Raw genomic sequence first — 17908 nt, forward strand, 5'->3', positions numbered from 1 at the left:
CTATTTGCTGCTTTCAAACAAGTTAATCAAAGCACTAAATGTATCAAGCAGGAGGTAAATTTTATGGGTGTACACAAATTATTTAATAGCAGGTAATTAGCTCTTTATATTTACATTTAAATTTCAATTCTCATAAGCACTCTCTAGCACGATCAATTAAGTTGAACAATGTCCAACATCTTCTGAAGGCATATGTATTTTCTATCCCTTGACAAGCCTCTTTGATGTGCTTTGTTTTGAGATGCCATGAAAATGATAAAAAGAAATTAAACTACTATCCTAAATACACATATTAGCTTTGAAGCTATTGACTAAGACACTTATTACGTGCCCTATTCAATATTATAAAAACACTTCAGAATGTGTGCAAGCTTTTGAGATGGTATACAAATGTCAGTAATTATTTAAGAGATCCAAGTAAAAGAAACTTCATTTGGATTATACCAATATTCAAATAAATATAGTTAGGTAAACTATACCTAACTTCGGAAGTATTGTATTGGTGTTAGGTCAAATACTGACCAAATATATGACCAGAAGGTCAATAATTCTATTACTGCATAGAAGAAAGATTCTAGATACTTTAATCAATCAAGTGTGAATTTGCATATACAGATTCATATTATTCAAATTGCTACAGTAGTACCTCAGAGTACTTCACTGCTTCAAAATTTGTCAAAATTGGTACTCGACGCACTTTAACATGAAAATGTTGTTCCAGTACTTGGTGTTTGTTTGGTATGTGACATGTTGTAATAGGAAGAGGATGATGGCTATGGATAACAGACATGAAGCTGGCAGAAAGTTTGCTGCCAAAGGAAGCTGGAAAGGTTACAGAAGATAGACAGGAAGTCAGCCATGTTGGGAAGGACACTGACATAGGAAAAGGGACAGACCATAAGTCCTTTCTATTAGTATCATATTTTCTACTTATATATGACTATAATTCAATCAATATTCCTAGCAAGGAACATAATAATTTAAAACACCCACAGTATAGAGAAAAATATTCACTGTATTTTTTAAAGATATAAACAATGCAACAAATAGGATATATCCCATTTCCATCAGCCATTATCAATCAATTTAATTGAAATTTTCTCAGTTAGAAATGATCTCCAAAAGGTTTTGTTTTAAATAATTACTTGAATAAAACTAGAGAGGGGAGAAATCTAGTTTCCATTAGTAGGTTGTTACCAAGCAGAAAAGTCAAGGATAGTAGCCGGAAAGATGAATTTCTCCTGTCTAGTTTTTCCCTTTCATTCCCAAATCACCAACTACACACCCAATCCCACTGAAAGCCCATGCTCAGGCCTGAATCTTGACCAAAAAGAGTTCTAATGATCTGTTTCTTCTAAAAAGGGAAGATTGAAGTCTAAGAAGTAGTTATCCAAACAAACTGAAGTTTATAGTCCTAACTGAAAGTTTATTACTGACAAGCCTCCATCTAGAATTAAGCTATTAATAATCGGCAATATCACCAATAATTGGCAATATCACCATAGTCTCTTAAAGAAGTCAGGTGTGATGACCCCGAGTGTATCAAAAATATAACAAAAAACAAAACGTAACTAAAGGTCCTTTAATGCCTTCAACTTGGCTTCACTGTTTAATTGTTCACAGTTGAACAATTAAAAACTATTTTCAAAATAACATTCCAAACGAAAGAAATACAGTTCAAATTCAAAGAGCAGATAATGAAGCAAAAACCAAAAACAAACCACACTGAAAAAAGTTCCACAACAGGCCAAGATAAATAATTACAAACTTCAGGAAGATAAGCAGGTACAGTCCATTGGAAGAACGCCAACCAAAATAAACCTCATCCAGGAAAAACACTCATTTGTCTCCAGTGTTTGTTAGCACGCAGGTCCAAACTCTTATGCAGATCTCACACCTGCAACCCATGAAAAGGATCGTGGCCCTCTCCTCCTGAGTAGACCACATTTTTCCTGATCCTCTCCTCCCTGCATGCCCTAGGATGGATAGGGGATGGGCCTGGGTCCTCCTCTGACTGCTCAGCTGGCCTCTGCCCTTCCCCAGCCTCCTCCACCACTTCTGGAGCCACCCTTCCACTCCCTGTTGGCTGTTCTTCCTCTCCCTCAGAGTCAGTCTCCACCAGGGGCGTGACATCAGGAGAGACATTCCCACATATAGCAGAAGCTATTCTAGAGAGCACCCTTACTACTTCATTGGCATTCAGAGATTAGTAAAAGTCCTAGATATCACGGCTAAACTATATACATGACAAGTCCAAGTCTGAAAAAATTAAATATGACAGACATATTTTTATTTTGGATGAAAACTTTACAATGTTTCTCAAGCAGGCAGCAGTAATTAAGTATTTCAAAGTAATAGTGTCTTCATGAGGCACATAGTTTACAGCTCTAAAAGTATAGTAATTGGAACAATTAAATTTAATATTATAGATACTTTATTCATACCTCTGATACTGGCATAAAAATGAATAAAATAGATTTTGAATTGCTAAGGCTAACAATACAAATTTTTATTTAGACCAGAGATCTCAAACTCATGGCTATGGAATATACCAGTGGTGGTATTCAATTTTTTTCCCTACCGGTTCTGTGGGCATGGCTTGGTGGGGGAGGATCATGTGACTGAGTAGGTGTGTCCAACTTGATGGCACTCATGCCCATGACCATTCAGTCACATGACCATCACCAAACCACGTCCACAGAACCCGGTAGGAATTTTTTTTTTTATTTCTACCTATCTACCTATTTTTTTGCCTAGGCAGGCCTGCCCTAATCTGTCAAAGGCCTGGCCTAATCCTGCATGACGCCTGCTCTCCCTTCACCAGTCACACGCGTCATCCTGTTTCCCCTGTTTCAGAGGCCCTGGCCCCATTTCTTTCCCCATGGCTTTCATCATCCCATGGCTGTGACTTTACCTTCCTCCCATGGCTGGCTGCCAGGGAAGACAAGCCAGGGTTGAGCCACTGTTGTCACTGGCTCCCTGCCAGCCCACATCTCACCCTTGTCATGAGATGCCTGCAGCTGCCACATGTTTTTTTCGGTGCGGCTGGACTCCAGCGGCACCGAAAAAAAGACACGGTGGCTGTAGGATTCTTGCATTACTGACCTCTGGCTTTGCTCTGCATTTCCAACACGCTGGCACAGGCACATTCTAGGCACCAGCCACACAGGTCCATCCCATTGAGCCCACTGTCCCTTTTTGGTCCCTTCCTCCACATCTAAGTACCTTAAAGGGACAGGTTGGGGCAGTTGCCTTCTGAGTAGCAGCAGAGCAAAGTGAAGGGAGGCAGCAAAGTTCACCCAAGTCTTCTCCTCCTTCTCGGGCATACACAAAGCATGTGCAATGCATCTCACGGTGCCACAGGGACTCGCCCACATACTGTCTCCTTGCAGAAGGTCCCGGCCTCATGTGTGCACTTGTGAGGTCCTGGGATCTTCTGCTAGGAGATGGCGCATGGGCTACCAGCTCAATTCTGGCTGCCCAGGCAAGTCCCTCTGGTGCAGCAGGCAATGGGGTGCTCATGCATGGCCAGTGCGAAGAACAGGGTGGCGATGGCGGTGGGACTGAAGCTCTTTTTTGGTGTGTTCGAAAAGCGGAGGACGGTAGTTTTTGGTGCAAGAAGCCTCCAGCCAGCCAGCTCGGTTCCAGCTGTCAAAGAGGCATCAGCCAGGAAGCTTTTCACACCCAAAAAAACAGGCAGCAGCTGCAGGCATCTCACGAAAGGGGGATGAGATGCAGGCTGGCAGGGAGCCCAGCAGCTAAAGAGGCAGTCGTAGGGGAGGAAGCGAGGAGATTAAGGGCCAGGTCTTCTGAAGGAGGAGAAAATGGGCGATGCATTGTGCTTAAAGGAGAGCAGGTAGTGAGCGGGCGGTGAGCAGGTGGTGGCTCTGGGGCAATGTTGGAACTGGGGATTTTGAAGCCTTCAAAAAATTATGGGAGCCCCATTTTTCACCTTCCCCGAGCCTCTGTATGCACCCTGCACTTATCTGCATCCAAAATGGGCTGCCTGGGGACTTTTGGGAGGGCGGGATGGGCAGGGCCAGCCAGGAGTAGGATTTGGGAGTTCTCCAAACTGTGCAGCATCTTAGCTAGAGAATCTCCCAAACCCCTGCAAATGCCCAGCAACCCACCCCTGCAACTAATATTTTGCAGACAAAAACAGCCCACTTCCCTCTCCCTTCATTACCCTTATCAAAACTGATACCGTCTAATTCATCAAAAGCTAGCAAATGTTGGATAGCAGCTTCTAAACCAGCCAAAGAATAGAACCATAATCTGTTTTAAAAGCCAAGTGATGATAATTACAGTTTCCTGGGGGTTATATTTGTGTCAAACAAGGTATTTTTGGTTCCTAGAAGGCTTCATGGGTTATCAAAAAGTGTGACAAAGAGTTCTTCACGCAAAGGCAAATCAAGGATATGTAGTTTTGTTAAACTGGGATGAGATTATCAGACTGTGGCCATGAAATCTGCTATGACATTTCATCTGATAAAACTAAGGCCCTTACTATCGTTCCTGGACTTTCACTACTCTGGGAAATAAAAAATATTTGAACATGAATGTTTAACATGAATAGCTTTTAGAACAATATGAACTTTTCTTTTCTCTTGTTGATTCAGATAACGAAACTTTATCAGTATTTGTTTGATAATAATTAAATTTCACTTTAGCCTCTTCCCTAGACATGCCAATGTTTATGCAACTGATTTTAATGAGGCCATTGTTTCCAAAGTGCTAGAAAGAAATGTCATTTGGATCTGTTAGAGCCAATTCAAAGTTGTAATATACAAACTAAATTATCTTTATATTTCTTTGGGGAAGATCTGAAAGATAAAGTTTACCAGTAAATGAATTACAAGCATCACCTTTTCTTTTTTATTGCTTTCTGTTTGGAGATTGTAAGAATAACAATATATCACGTGGAACTTCAAAGTATAATCACTTAATTCCTAGGCTTTTTAAAAGTTAGTTCAATAAAACCAGGATGGAGGGAGATGACAAAATGATGGGTTTGATTGAGTAATTGAACCCTTTCTCTTTTTCCACATGTATTGCATACATCACACACACAGACACACACACGAACACACACAGGTAGGGTTTTGAACTCTAGTCCCCCTTGCTATTTTGATGCTGGTTACTCCCTTTGCAGATGCCCTTGATTGAAACCAATAAAATGTGACATACAGAATAAAGTTAGAATGCAGCACTGAATAATCATAGGTTCTTTTTATCATTTAGGATATAAAATTTAATCCAGCTGTATGTCAAAACATTCCAATATTTAATCCACATTTATGATTAAACATATATAACTAGTCATTGATCAATACACTTAGATCTTGTACAATACTCCTACTTAAAATTTTATCTAGTAAAACCAAAATTGCTGTCTAGAATAATCAGCGTCAATGAAATGTATTACACTTTAAAAACCATCCCATAGTAATTATTTCAGAAAACCAATTGACCTCATATGTTTCCTCTTCCTAAAGAGAATTCTTCCCCATATATTTTTATTGAAGTACAAAAATACAAGGATATAAAATTAATATAAATGAAGAAACATATAAAAAAGGAAAAATAAAAAGGAAAAACAGGAGGGGAAAAGGAAAAGTATACATAAAAAAGGAAGAAAACAAAAAATATAGAAAAGACAAGTATAAACATTTTCTTTTTTTAAAAAAAAATATTTAGTTTTTCACATTAAAAACAAAAATCTCTTCTTAGTGGACAACATATTTCTGGGTCATCACCTTTACATACAAATATGACAGCAATTATACACTCATATATGCATACTTAATTCTATTATTACCTTTTCCATTCCAAATTTTCAGTAAGGAGAGAAACAAACACATTAATTCTAGCCTCTTTCATTAATCTCAGTCGAAACATCTTTTTGTTTCATTTCAATTATTTCAAATCTAATCCTTTAATATTTATTTTAAAAATAAAGATAAACAATATGTGTTTGTCTAATAATAATAATAAAGTTACCAATGTCTCTCCTTGCTTTTAATAGTCTATATTAACTTATTAATTTAGTTGGTTCTTTTGTCTGTCATATTCCCTTTCCATTACACATTCTTTTTATAAATTCTAAATTAATACAAATTTTAACACTAAAAAAAAAAAGTGTAGGTTTCCCTCCTTTTACTGTTTTGAGTGTGACACCTCAATGATTAAAATATACTTTTATTCCCTCATCTTGATTCCCAATAAACCATTATTTTTAAGAAGTTACAATAATAATCATTACATCTTTTCATTTGGATTCCGCAGCATATTTTCCCCACTTGATTTTTAATACGAGTTATCAGTATCTATATTACCCTATTTGCTAAATATTTTTAATTGCAGAAATATTCTTATTACCCCTTGTCACCCTGCAGAATCCCCTTTTTAATTCATCAACCATTATCTCTGAAAAAACAATTTTTCAACTTTTTACTATTTCCATATTTCTTTATTTCATGCACCTGTTTCTTACTGCTTATCCTCCCCCGCTTTTCCCCATATCTTTTCTCAATCCAGTTTATATCCCTCTCTTTCTTAATATCTTCCTTTCCCCTTTTCTGCTGGGTCTTTCTGTCTTTCCTGACTTCACAGGTATTCCCCCTTTTGATTGCCTTCTTAAATTTCAACTTTTTAACCTTCCTTCTTTCCCCACTTCTGTAGTGTTCTTGTGTTAATTGTCAATTTAAGATGACTTTTCCTTGAATCGACTCCTCCTCCTCCTCTGAAGCTCTTTCGTCTTGTTCTTCAATCGCCATTTCCAGTTTTTCTAACACAGAGCAAAGTGATTTGCCTCTTTCCTGTAGTAATTCTCATATTTTTAAGTTCCATTTTTAATTCGCGAAGAGATATCATCATTACACACTCTTATATTTTATGATCGTTAAAGTCCACAAAAAAAAACACTTTTACTTTCCTTCTTTCTTCTTTCAATTTTCTAAAGTTCTCAGTTATTCCAGCTGAGGGTCTATACCAAAAACATCAGTCAATCCCACAGTCAGTCTTTCCTTGCTTTTTTCTTTATTCTGGTTCTGCTTTCACTTTCTAAGAGTCTTGCTTTGTTTCAATATTTCTTTAATGTTATATCCACACAAGTTCATTCAGAAACAGGATGCTTTCCCTTTTGTTTGAGCTCAAATTTTTGTCAAAAGGTGGCACTCTCCATTATACAAAGTCTTCACCTTTTCCCCCTATTTTTTTATTTAGGGTTTTTCGAACCTCAATATTCCAGCACAGTCCAGTATCCAATTTGTAAACTTAATTATTATTATTTTTTGACAAAGCTTTATAAAGCTTTATTTTATGCCTGTTTATTCTCAAAATATTTTAGTCCAATTTAGTTAAATCTTTAGTTCCAGCTTCTTCCTTTCCCGGTTCGAAGCCCTGCTTAGCTGTCAAAAATATTTTCTTTTTTTTTCCCCTGTCCCTTTGTAATTTCGCCGCTCACTTTTCTTTTCTTAAAAATTCCATGTTTCCTTAATCCCAGGGTACTTTTCTTTAGTTGTATTGCCCAGTTGTCCCGGTTCAGATGTTATCCACCTCTTTCTTCTCTCCCGCACAAAGCTTAATCCAGCTGAGTCCTCCTCTTTGGCGTGGCCATTTTAAACCACCACTGCAGTCGTCTTCAGGGGGAAAAAGACCAAGCCCGGGGGGGAGATGCGACTCCCCTCAACCTGGCTTGCGGCTCCCCTTTACTCCGCCGCCCCTCCAAGGAAGCTTCAGCCCCTAATCGTAATAATCGGGGCTCTCCAACGAAAGAGCATGGACCATAGCTGCAGAGAGTCGCAATCTACGGTCCGTCAGTGAGGAGGCTCTGCCTTCCTCAAGTATAAACATTTTCAATAACTCAACATCTTCTCTAATATTTCAACCAAAAATCTCTTCATCCCATATTTCATCTATTATTTATTGAGAAGTAATTAAGACTCATTTTTCAATCATAAACTGCAAAAGTTCATTAAGAATTACCAGAAATACACACACTCACATTAATTTTAAACAAGTAACTCCATTTCATACTTCTTTCCTTTCCTTTATATCCTTTCCTCTAAAAATACAAAGAAGAATATTTTTTTTCATATCTTATCTCATATCTAAAAACAAAACTTTGAAGCTTTATCAGTCAGGCCTAGTTAAGAAAAATCTATTAAAAGCTGTTAGAGAACAGAAACATGCACATTAACCTTGACCAAATAACCCAGCTTTATAAACCTTAATTTTAGTTTTAAATATCTTATTTCTTTTAGGTAATGTCTCAAAATGTGATTTCTTCCCTCTTTTCTGTTTTTCAGGAATTTCTTTAGAAGTATAATACATCTCTTTTGTAAAGTTAGAATTTTGTTCAAGTCACTTTTCTGAGTTGAAATCCCCATATCTAAGTACTCCGACAATTTATTTGTGTGATCCTTTTAATTATTAAGACTTAAAGTGCTTTCATTTCTAGATCTTATATAGCATCTTTGTCAATATTGTTCTTGTATCCTGTCAATTTTAAATTCATATCCAAAACAGCCTGATTTTCATTTATATTTTCTTCTATCTCTTCTTTTAAATCCATTTTTATTGTATCAGCGTAAGATTAAGTTCTGAGGACATTGTTGCCAAATATCCTTAAATTCTTCCAGAGTTAAAACATTTTTCTCCGTACTGTATTAATGGGTTTTCTCCTTTTATTACAATATTTACTTCTTTCTGGTTGCCTTTGATAGCCAATCTTCAAATGTCTCTTATCTTGTTTTTTTCTTATCCAGAACAATTTCCCAAAAAGAGATTTCTCACACTTGGACACAAATCTTCATAAATTTTAAAGAAACTTTTAAACAAACTACAGAACTATTCTTAAAACTTTTTAAAAGTCTAAAGTCTTGCCCTTTAGTTTGTTTGAAAATTTTCAGAAATGTGTATTCTAATCAACCTTTTGCTGCTTATTTCCAAGTTTAAAAAAAGTTTTTCTTTAAGTTTTAAAGTTACATAAATTTTCATTAACTGTAGACTGGAGGAAAATCATCTAGTACAATAAGACTTGTCCTTCTGAAGATTCTTAATGTCCAAAAAGCAATTTACAAGCCATTTCTAATAAAAGTGATTAAGAGGGAAGTAGGTGAACTAGAATAGAATAGAACTTTATTGTCATTTTAAATGTACATTAATCAGCATATATTAATATGCAATTTTGTTGTGTAGGAAGTTAGCATCCACCCCCTCCAAGAAAAATGAAATATCCTGGGAAATATTTAAAAGGTAGAATATTTCCCCTAATAAAAGTAGAAACTCAGAAGCAGAAGCTTACCCCCACCTTTGTTAATGGGTGGGTCATTAAGGCCTGGGGCAGAGTATTTTACATAACAAAGATCTCCAGGTAGAGCTATAGGAATTGCCCAAAGCCCTTTTCATTACACCATCATCTAGCAAGGCTCAACCAAGCCTGGGACTCTGGACAGACTACAGAGTTGCCCCTGCATGGCCCCCTGGGAGTCTTGACAACCAATCAGAATACAAGCTCAAATTCAAATCCCAACAAAGGGTATAAAACCAGGCACTTTCAGAATCTCACCCCTTCCTTCTTTGGAGCTCCAAGCCATGTGGTCCTGTCCATCATCAAACCATCTTTTCAAACAGCCTCCATGTTTCCAGTGTCTTTTTCCCACTTGGAACTGAACCCAGAAGGATAATTCTTCCAACAGTTGCATTCCTCTCTCAAAAGATAACTATTATGCATATACCCACATACCCACTCAGCGTCTCTTGAAGGGCTCCGAACAGCTGCTTGGGAAAAGCTGTTTCTCCCAACTCCCAAAGCTCAACAAACTGCCAGAGACTGCTATTTCATGGTCCCATCATGGGGAGCAGCTGTAAGGAGCACTCTGGGCAATCCCAAAACATCTGAAGAAGCTTCATCAGCTCCACTTTCCACTGCAATCATCGGCTCCACTAAAAGTGAAGCCATTTTATTCTGTTATTGCTTTTCTGGAAGTTGAGCATTTTAATTTGTTACTGATAAGAAAAAGCAATTAGAATTTCTGTAGAAGGTCTTGTATGAAGTTATACAAATATACGTACACTCAAAGTGATATATAAGCATATAAATTCATGCTATTTTATGTGACTTATGTCAGCTATTAAACTAAGATTTTCATATTATTCTCTATTTAGACAAATTAAATTGTCATATATCACATAAATTGTCATATATCACATAAACTTAGAAACTCGTATCACCTTTAAAACTACTAGCAAATCACAATATTCTTAACCAAAAGTTATTTATGTAGAGGACAAATAAGGTACATTGTCATTCCAGCACAATAAATACCAAACTGGCAGGAATAACTAACACTCCAGCAGATAGTCTTAAGATACAGAAGGATCTTGACAGACTTGCATAAGGGCGCTATCTAACAAAATTAAATTAAATGGTGAAAAAAGTAAGGTTCTACATTTAGGTAAGAAAACCAAATGCACAGGTACAGTATATGTGGTTCCTTGCTCAATAGTAGAAAACTGTGAGAGGGATCTTGGAGTCCTAGTGGACAACCATTTAAGTATGAGCCAGCCGTGTGCAGCTGCTGCCAAAAAAGCCAACACAGTTCTAGGCTGTATAAACAGAGGGATAGAATCAAGATCACGTGAAATGTTAATACCACTTAATAATGCCTTGGTAAGGCCACACTGGGAATACTGCATTCAGTTTTGGTCGCCATGATGTAAAAAAGATGTTGAGATTCTAGAAAGAGTGCAGAGAAGAACAACAAAGATAATCAAGGGACTGGAGGCTAAAACATATAAAGAACGGTTGCAGGAACTAAGTAGGTCTAGTTTAATGAAAAGAAGGACTAGGGGAGACTTGATAGCAGTGTTCCAATATCTCAGGGGCTACCACAAAGAAGAGGGAGTCAAGCTATTCTCCAAAGCACTTGAGGGCAGGACAAGAAGCAATGGGTGGAAACTAAACAAGGAGGGAAGCAACTTAGAACTAAGGAGAAATTTTCTGACAGTTAGAACAATTAATCAGTGGAACACCTTGTCTCCAGAAGTTGTGAATGCTCCAACAGTGAATGTTTTTAAAAAGATGTTGGAATAGCATCTTGTCTGAAGTGGTGTAGGGTTTCCTGCCTAAGCAGGGGGTTGGACTAGAAGATCTCCAAGGTCCCTTCCAACTCTGTTATTCTATTCTATTCTAGTATATTTTATAGAATTTCTCCATTAACCTTTTGGGGAAGGAGAATTTCAGGATCAATGCTGTGCTTACAATTTCTGCCATTTTCTATCACCAAACACACTGAAGAGTTTGCGTTGACCATTTTTAATGAAGTGACAAAATATATGCAAATCTTTATTTCCATTCGAATGAAAAAATTGCTTCACGTGAATTCATAAATGTTACCATTCTGATTTCATTTTTTGGATTCTTTCAATCTACAAAGTCATAAAATAATCAGACTTCAAATTCACCCCTTCATGAACCTAGAGAAATTAATGAGATTTAGCAATAAGGGAATTTCTGAGCTAGTAGAGGAACAGACCAAGAAACATGTTTGAATAGCTTCTAAAAAGATGGGCTATAAAATGTAATAGATAGGTTCTAGAATGAAACCTCAGTATTTCAACATACCCATAACTGAGACATCATATTCTACTAGCAGAGTTGCTTCTTGCCCACACTGTTTGAGGATACACATGGCTTCATTGTGTGAAGTTCCAACAAGCCGAATTCCATCAACGCTGAGCAACCTGTCTCCAGGCTTGATAGTACCCTCTCTGAAAAAGAACATTCATTATTCATTTAATATAACGTTTCTTAGAAACGGTTAGAAAATATCTAGATTTTCTAGTATTTTTTTTCAACATCCAACATAACTTGCTATTCTCTTAAAATTCACTATGGGTATGCATATAAAATACTTCATTTCAAAAATTTAAGCATAACATTTTCAAGATTGTCTTAGTTTAATTATGAGATAGATTTATGAAGATTCTTAATCATTTGGGTCATGGTTGTCCCAAAGGTGCTTTTTCAAGAGGCAACTGGATTATCTGGTTTTTCTTTGAAGACGTTTCATTTCTCATCCAAGAAGCCTCTTCAGCTAAAAAAGCTTCTTCGGTGAAAAGTGAAACGTCTTCAAAGAAAAACCAGATAGTCCAGTTGCCTCTTGAAAAAGCACCTTTGGGACATGAGATAGATAGTCTGGAAAGACAGGGGCAATGTTTCAAGTTTGAGAGTTGATTTGAGTGCCTTGAGCAAAAAACACTTAGTAACCATTGCCAGTCCCAACTATGGTTGCTAAACAAGGACTACCAGTATTGTGGAAAGTTTTTTTGTACTGTACTGGCAATCATAGCATATTTAGATCTGTCCTTTGAATCTTATTATGTGCTTGCCAGCTATAAAAATAGTCTTTAGAAATTGTAGTTGCTCATACTTTCCATTTAAAAATGTGCAAGTTTCAAGATCATTCTTTTATTCTCTTACAAAAGGTTTTGCTTTTTTAAAATTCAGCATGACAGATATTGGAACAATCTTTTTTTTCTGGAATCCATATAAAAATGCATTCAGTTCTATAGAAGAATTACTGTTATCTTTCCATTCATGAAAAAAGCATGTAAGGCTGGAGAGAATAACAAAATACAGGAAGCGATGAGCTGTCAACAAACAAGGAGGTGGGGAGAAAAAGCTACAAGATTTTCCTCATCAATAACTGGCTTGTAGTTCTGCAACTGTATGGCAGATAGAAACAAGCATCTCTAACAATGGTATAGCTGGATAAATCGGAGACAGATTAAGAATAGGTAATTATTAAATATAGAATATAGATCGAATAAGAATATAATTATGCGCAAATTAATACCTGTAAATATTGCACAAATGATTGTTATATGCTAAGCACCACAAATAGCTGTTATTGAGTGATATATTTTTTATGTTTTTAATGTAATAAAAATTCAATAAAGTTTATTTAAACAAAAGAAACAAGTATCTCTGCTGATTTGCCCTCACTCACATTGATGGTTTATGTCAAAATAACAGCCCTAGAATGTCTTGAGTGGCTAGATATACAAACAGAAAAACAAAAATAGTACACTTCACAATTGGAGGATATCTAACATTTCTCTGGATTCAAATACCGGCAGAATTTCCCTCTAAAAAAACTAATATGGACCTTTTCCATGCCAAAAAAATTGCATACAATTTAACATAGTTTTAAATGAGCTATAGGAAACACGAAGCATCACTCTATCAGCCAGATTAATGGCAGGAAAGCAATATACATCACTATTTAAATAGTATGACCTTAATGACTTAATATGAACATGTCTACATTTGCAGTTATTGAAAAAGAAATAAATTCTAGCTAAATCATCTAATGGATGGGCTTTATTCAGTCACCCACTCACTTGAACTGTCTCATGAGTTTTCATGGGGATTAAAATAGGAAACTGGTGTAATTGTTAAGGTGTTGTACCATAACTGGAAAATTCAGGTTCAAGTTCCCACTTGGAGTACACAGGGCAAACTTGGGCTAATCACTGTCTTTCTCTAACCCTTATCTAACAGGGTTGATATTGAAAGAATAAAGTAGGACAAAAGTCTATACATCCCAAAGGATGCATTTGAATTCCCAAAGGAAAGGGCGAAAGTAAATGTTGCTTAGAGGTTTTTTGGAGGACATATAGATAGAATTAATGGTACCATGAATAAATGTTCAAAGGACATTAAGCCATTCATCAAGTATGTTTTTTTAAAAAGGACATTTTTCTCAAATAGGAAAAAAATAATACCCTAGAAGAAAATAATTTTTTTTGAAATTTTACAAAAAAACCAGAAGATTAAACTTGTATTTTGTTCTCTGTGTCCTACTTTAAACACTTCGTAAACATTCAGGTACTAAACTCTATTTAATTAAAGAAGCCACGTTTCTTTAAAATTCACATCATGCAGTCTTATGCAATGCTTGTTTATAACACAAATAATCAAATGTGTAATTTATTAAGATAAATTGGATGATTACACATGAGGGTGTCTCATGCGCTTTGTAGTTTTTGATCTTAACTTGCACCTTCCTCCAGTGATTCAACTTTTGACCTTTTGTATTTATATCTCTTTTTATTTGTGAATGTCAATATGTATAAGTGTATTCCAGAAAATGAATATATACCTGTCAGCAGGACCTCCAGGTCTAACACATGTTATTACAATAGGACGGGATTTATTTCTGTCATCGTGTGCTCCACCTAGGAAAGGCAATGAAATGAACACATTCTTACACTTGTATCAAAATCTACATCTACATTTATTAACTGGAATATCTTTAGAATATTTGAACAAAAGTTTTCTTTCCCACTCCTATTTTTAATGTTACTTAAATATTCATGGGGCTGGTTCATAAATATAATGAGCAGAATCCAGTTATATTTGTTGGAACTAATTCCATGAAAACTATATAATGATATTTGATTACAACTAAGTTTTCATACAATAATTTCAGCCACATTAACATTGAGAGGATGTGTATAATGGATGAAAACATAAAATCAGCTTAATTTTTTTTGACAAAGAAATTATTATGGAGAACTTACCTCTAATTACAAATCCAAAAGTGTTCCCTTCTTTATGTAAAGTAACTTCCACAGTTCTAAAAATGACACCTGAACCTTGTACAGCTGAAAAATAAGATAAAGCCTTCTAATTATACTGTTTGCAATGAAACTAAACTTTAAAATTTATTAATAATTAATGTATCATTTATTTGAGCTGAGCAAACCTTTTGGAAGTTTCACTGAGGAGGATGTATTTCTCCAAGGTTCAGAGAAGTATTTTCAAGAACTTTCCCAAGTTTATTGAGTACGTCTGCATATGCACAGAAATGTCTTCTGCCAGGGGAACGAACTTAAGATATATATAGAGAGGGTAACTGTTTTTTAGTTCCTACCACAAATGCTAAACTTTAGATAATATACTGCTTTTTGATTACTAGGCAAGCTATTTAACTGCTAATTTGAAGACAGTCCACTATTTATATTTTATATTATGGCTAATGATAACCGTTTTTTCCACTGTAAAATATTGAAATTATCTGGGAGATTAATACAAGGATAGAATTTGAGTAGCAGTAATATGATGAATGAAAATTAGGTATAAATAAAAAGCAGGAGGAAAAATTCTCTAATGCAGATTATGAGGCTCTAAAGTCTAAGCAACTTAAAATAGACAATTCAGCATAATAAATGAGCTATATTCTTTTAATATTTCAAAATTATCTGGTGTTAGTGACAGGCTTCAATTGGCTGATATTGAAGCTGGAACATATACACGGTGATTTAAGGACCCAATGTCTCTGTTAAGTACTAAGGCAGTCATTAAGAAAGAATTCCAGTAATTGCTAAATATCAAATGAAAGACTTTTAAAATGTGAAATTAAAGGTAAATTCTTGTAAATTCTTTTGGAGGGGGTTCCTGTGGCCTATTGGGTCATCCCAGGTCTTAGCTCAGCCTTTCATCCAAGCACCAATGGGGGTGGAGAGAGATTGAATGCCATGGTAGAGCAGTATCTGGGGTGCTACGTGAATTATCAGCAGGCCAATTGGGCGGACCTCCTGCCTTTCATGGAGGTCGCATACAATAATGCTGTTCACAGTAGCATGGGACTAACTCCCTTCAAGGTAGCAAGGGGCAAGGTGGCCTAGCAGTGAAGTTGATCACCTTGTGTGGGGAAGGTTGAGAGTTCAATCCTAGGTAGTGGCAGATGTTTTTCTCTCTCTTGGGCGCAAATAAAAAAAACTTCTGCTGCGGGCACCACCACCAATTTTGCATTGCAGAGGCCTCTAATCTTCCTGTTTTAGACTTGGAAGAATTTTATGGTATGTAGATCAGATTTCAAACTTCTTTAACTCTAAACTTCTAGTATTAGCTGACACAGCCAGATTGGGAACTCAAGAGTCTTTAACTCTTGAGGAAGGGGTAGGACAGAGGGGAAATGGGAGCTATAAAGCATTTTTGAAATCCTGTTTCGGATTTAATGGCCAAAAACTGTTTCCAATAATATAACAATTATCTCAACCTTTGACCATGTAGGGGCCACTATAGCATTTTTTTTCTTTCTGTTCAATTGTGTCTAATAATTGGAAACTGCCTGGATAAATCTCTGAATTTTACTTGGGAAGGTTCTTCAGAAGTGGTTTGCCATTGCCTCCTTCCCAGGGCTGAAAGAAAGTGACTGGCCCAAGGTCACCCAGCTAACTTTGTGCTCAAGGTGGGACTAGAACTCATGGTTTCCCAGTTTCTAGCCTTTCCCAGTTTCTAACCAGTACACCAAAAATAGCAAAATATATGAGCTCAAAATCCTCTTTGAGAAATAGATGTTAAGATGATCACTAGAAGGAGCATCAAAAGCTAAATTACTTTTATTCTCAAATAATATAAAGCATTACACCAAAATTGATCTTGACAGGAGAAGTGCAAATTTAGATTTAACGGAGGCTCAGGCAGTAACGGAGAATAGAAAAATCTCCCCCCTGGATTTCGTTGCATCATGAATATACTGTAGGATGTTATCCTCTTGGATAGAGCACAGAAATTACTGAAAATAATGGCAATTCATCTTGCACCAGAAAAGGGTGATGTTGCAGATTGCTATGAATGGGATAATTGAGATTAGATGGCATATATTGCAAGCAACTTTGCATTATTATGTACAGCTCCTGCAATATCAGCTGTAGTATACAATCGGAGAGATATTATGTGGCTTTTCAGTTATAGTGTATATAAGACAATTGTGCTAACTTTTAAATGTTCAATTTTGCCTTTGATACAAATTAAAGGTAAATTAAACAGTATCCAGAACGCACAGAAGAAAAAGGAGGGGAAAAGGGAAACTCCCTCTTTATACTTACAGCAACCAATCAGAGCATAGATTGCATCATGAATGAGTCAGAACTCTCTAACTACTCAACTACAACTGTGTGTTCTGGCGTATTGTACATTTTATTAAATTTAAACTCTAAATTTCCAGATACTAAACTCAATATCCTAACTTAGGTAACACACTTTTTGATACTGGAAAAATTACTATTAAAAATAATGTCTAATTCGGCAAAACCATCATAGTACGAGAGAACCCTGCCATCTTCATCAATAGCAATATTCTCCCCAGGGTGTCTTCTGGTACACAGACCACCCATTGTAATAAGCATTTTGCAAATGACAACCTAGATAAATGACGCTAACAAACAAGCATTGCTAATGTGGAAATTAAAAAACAAAACAGTGAGCTTGTGAAACAGAAGAGAAGGATATAAGAAAAAAGATATTACCATAATTGTACCATACCATCAGTTTAATACCCATTAATTTTACTCTTGTAAAAACATTTTACACAGGATTATTATTTTATCAATTATTACTTACAAGCAGGTGGCAGCTCATACTCCACTTCTAATACAACCCGCTCACCAACATTCTTGAGCAAACTAATGATCTCATCATGCCGAAACTTTGTCAGGTTGATTCCATTTACAGATTTGATGTAATCCCCCACATCCAGTTGGTCACTTCTGCAATACACATCTCTTCTTCAGTGATGCTGTATTTTATTTATCTGATAACATTTACATGTTTGTAGCTCAGGGTTGAAATAAGAGGTCCTTGGTGCTCTTTGAACTTGATTTTTTTTCTTGCAGTTGTTTCATTACTCATATTCTTGGGACGGGAACTTCCCACCCTTCCCATTTGTCAGGGACATTGGAGGTGTAGCGGCAGGCCAGAAGCTTGTCCCATGAGTGCAGTTTGAGCTGGAGGATGAGGTTGGATGGCAGAGGCCGAGTGGCCAGGGGCCATAATTTGGCAATGACAATGAATGGCTAGGCTGCCTCATTGTACTTGCCCACGGCCACCAAG

General features: G+C 36.3%; 1 protein-coding gene across 14 annotated transcripts in view; it reads right to left on the reverse strand.

Annotated features, from left to right (window-relative positions):
• GRIP1 (glutamate receptor interacting protein 1) overlaps positions 1–17908 on the reverse strand; it is a 286681-nt gene that overhangs the window by 52709 nt on the left and 216064 nt on the right. For all 14 annotated transcript variants that reach the window (XM_087935571.1, XM_087935574.1, XM_087935578.1 and 11 more), the window contains exons 4-7: positions 17420–17565; positions 14593–14676; positions 14172–14247; positions 11630–11775 (exon numbers count right to left, since the gene is read on the reverse strand). In XM_087935571.1, the coding sequence (XP_087791697.1) occupies positions 11630–11775; positions 14172–14247; positions 14593–14676; positions 17420–17565 (452 nt within the window). The remainder of the gene's footprint in view (positions 1–11629; positions 11776–14171; positions 14248–14592; positions 14677–17419; positions 17566–17908) is intronic.

Source organism: Pseudonaja textilis, chromosome 5 (genome assembly GCF_049901715.1).
Source record: "Pseudonaja textilis isolate UNSWEBS1 chromosome 5, rPseTex1.2, whole genome shotgun sequence".
NCBI classification, from domain to species: Eukaryota; Metazoa; Chordata; class Lepidosauria; order Squamata; family Elapidae; genus Pseudonaja; species Pseudonaja textilis.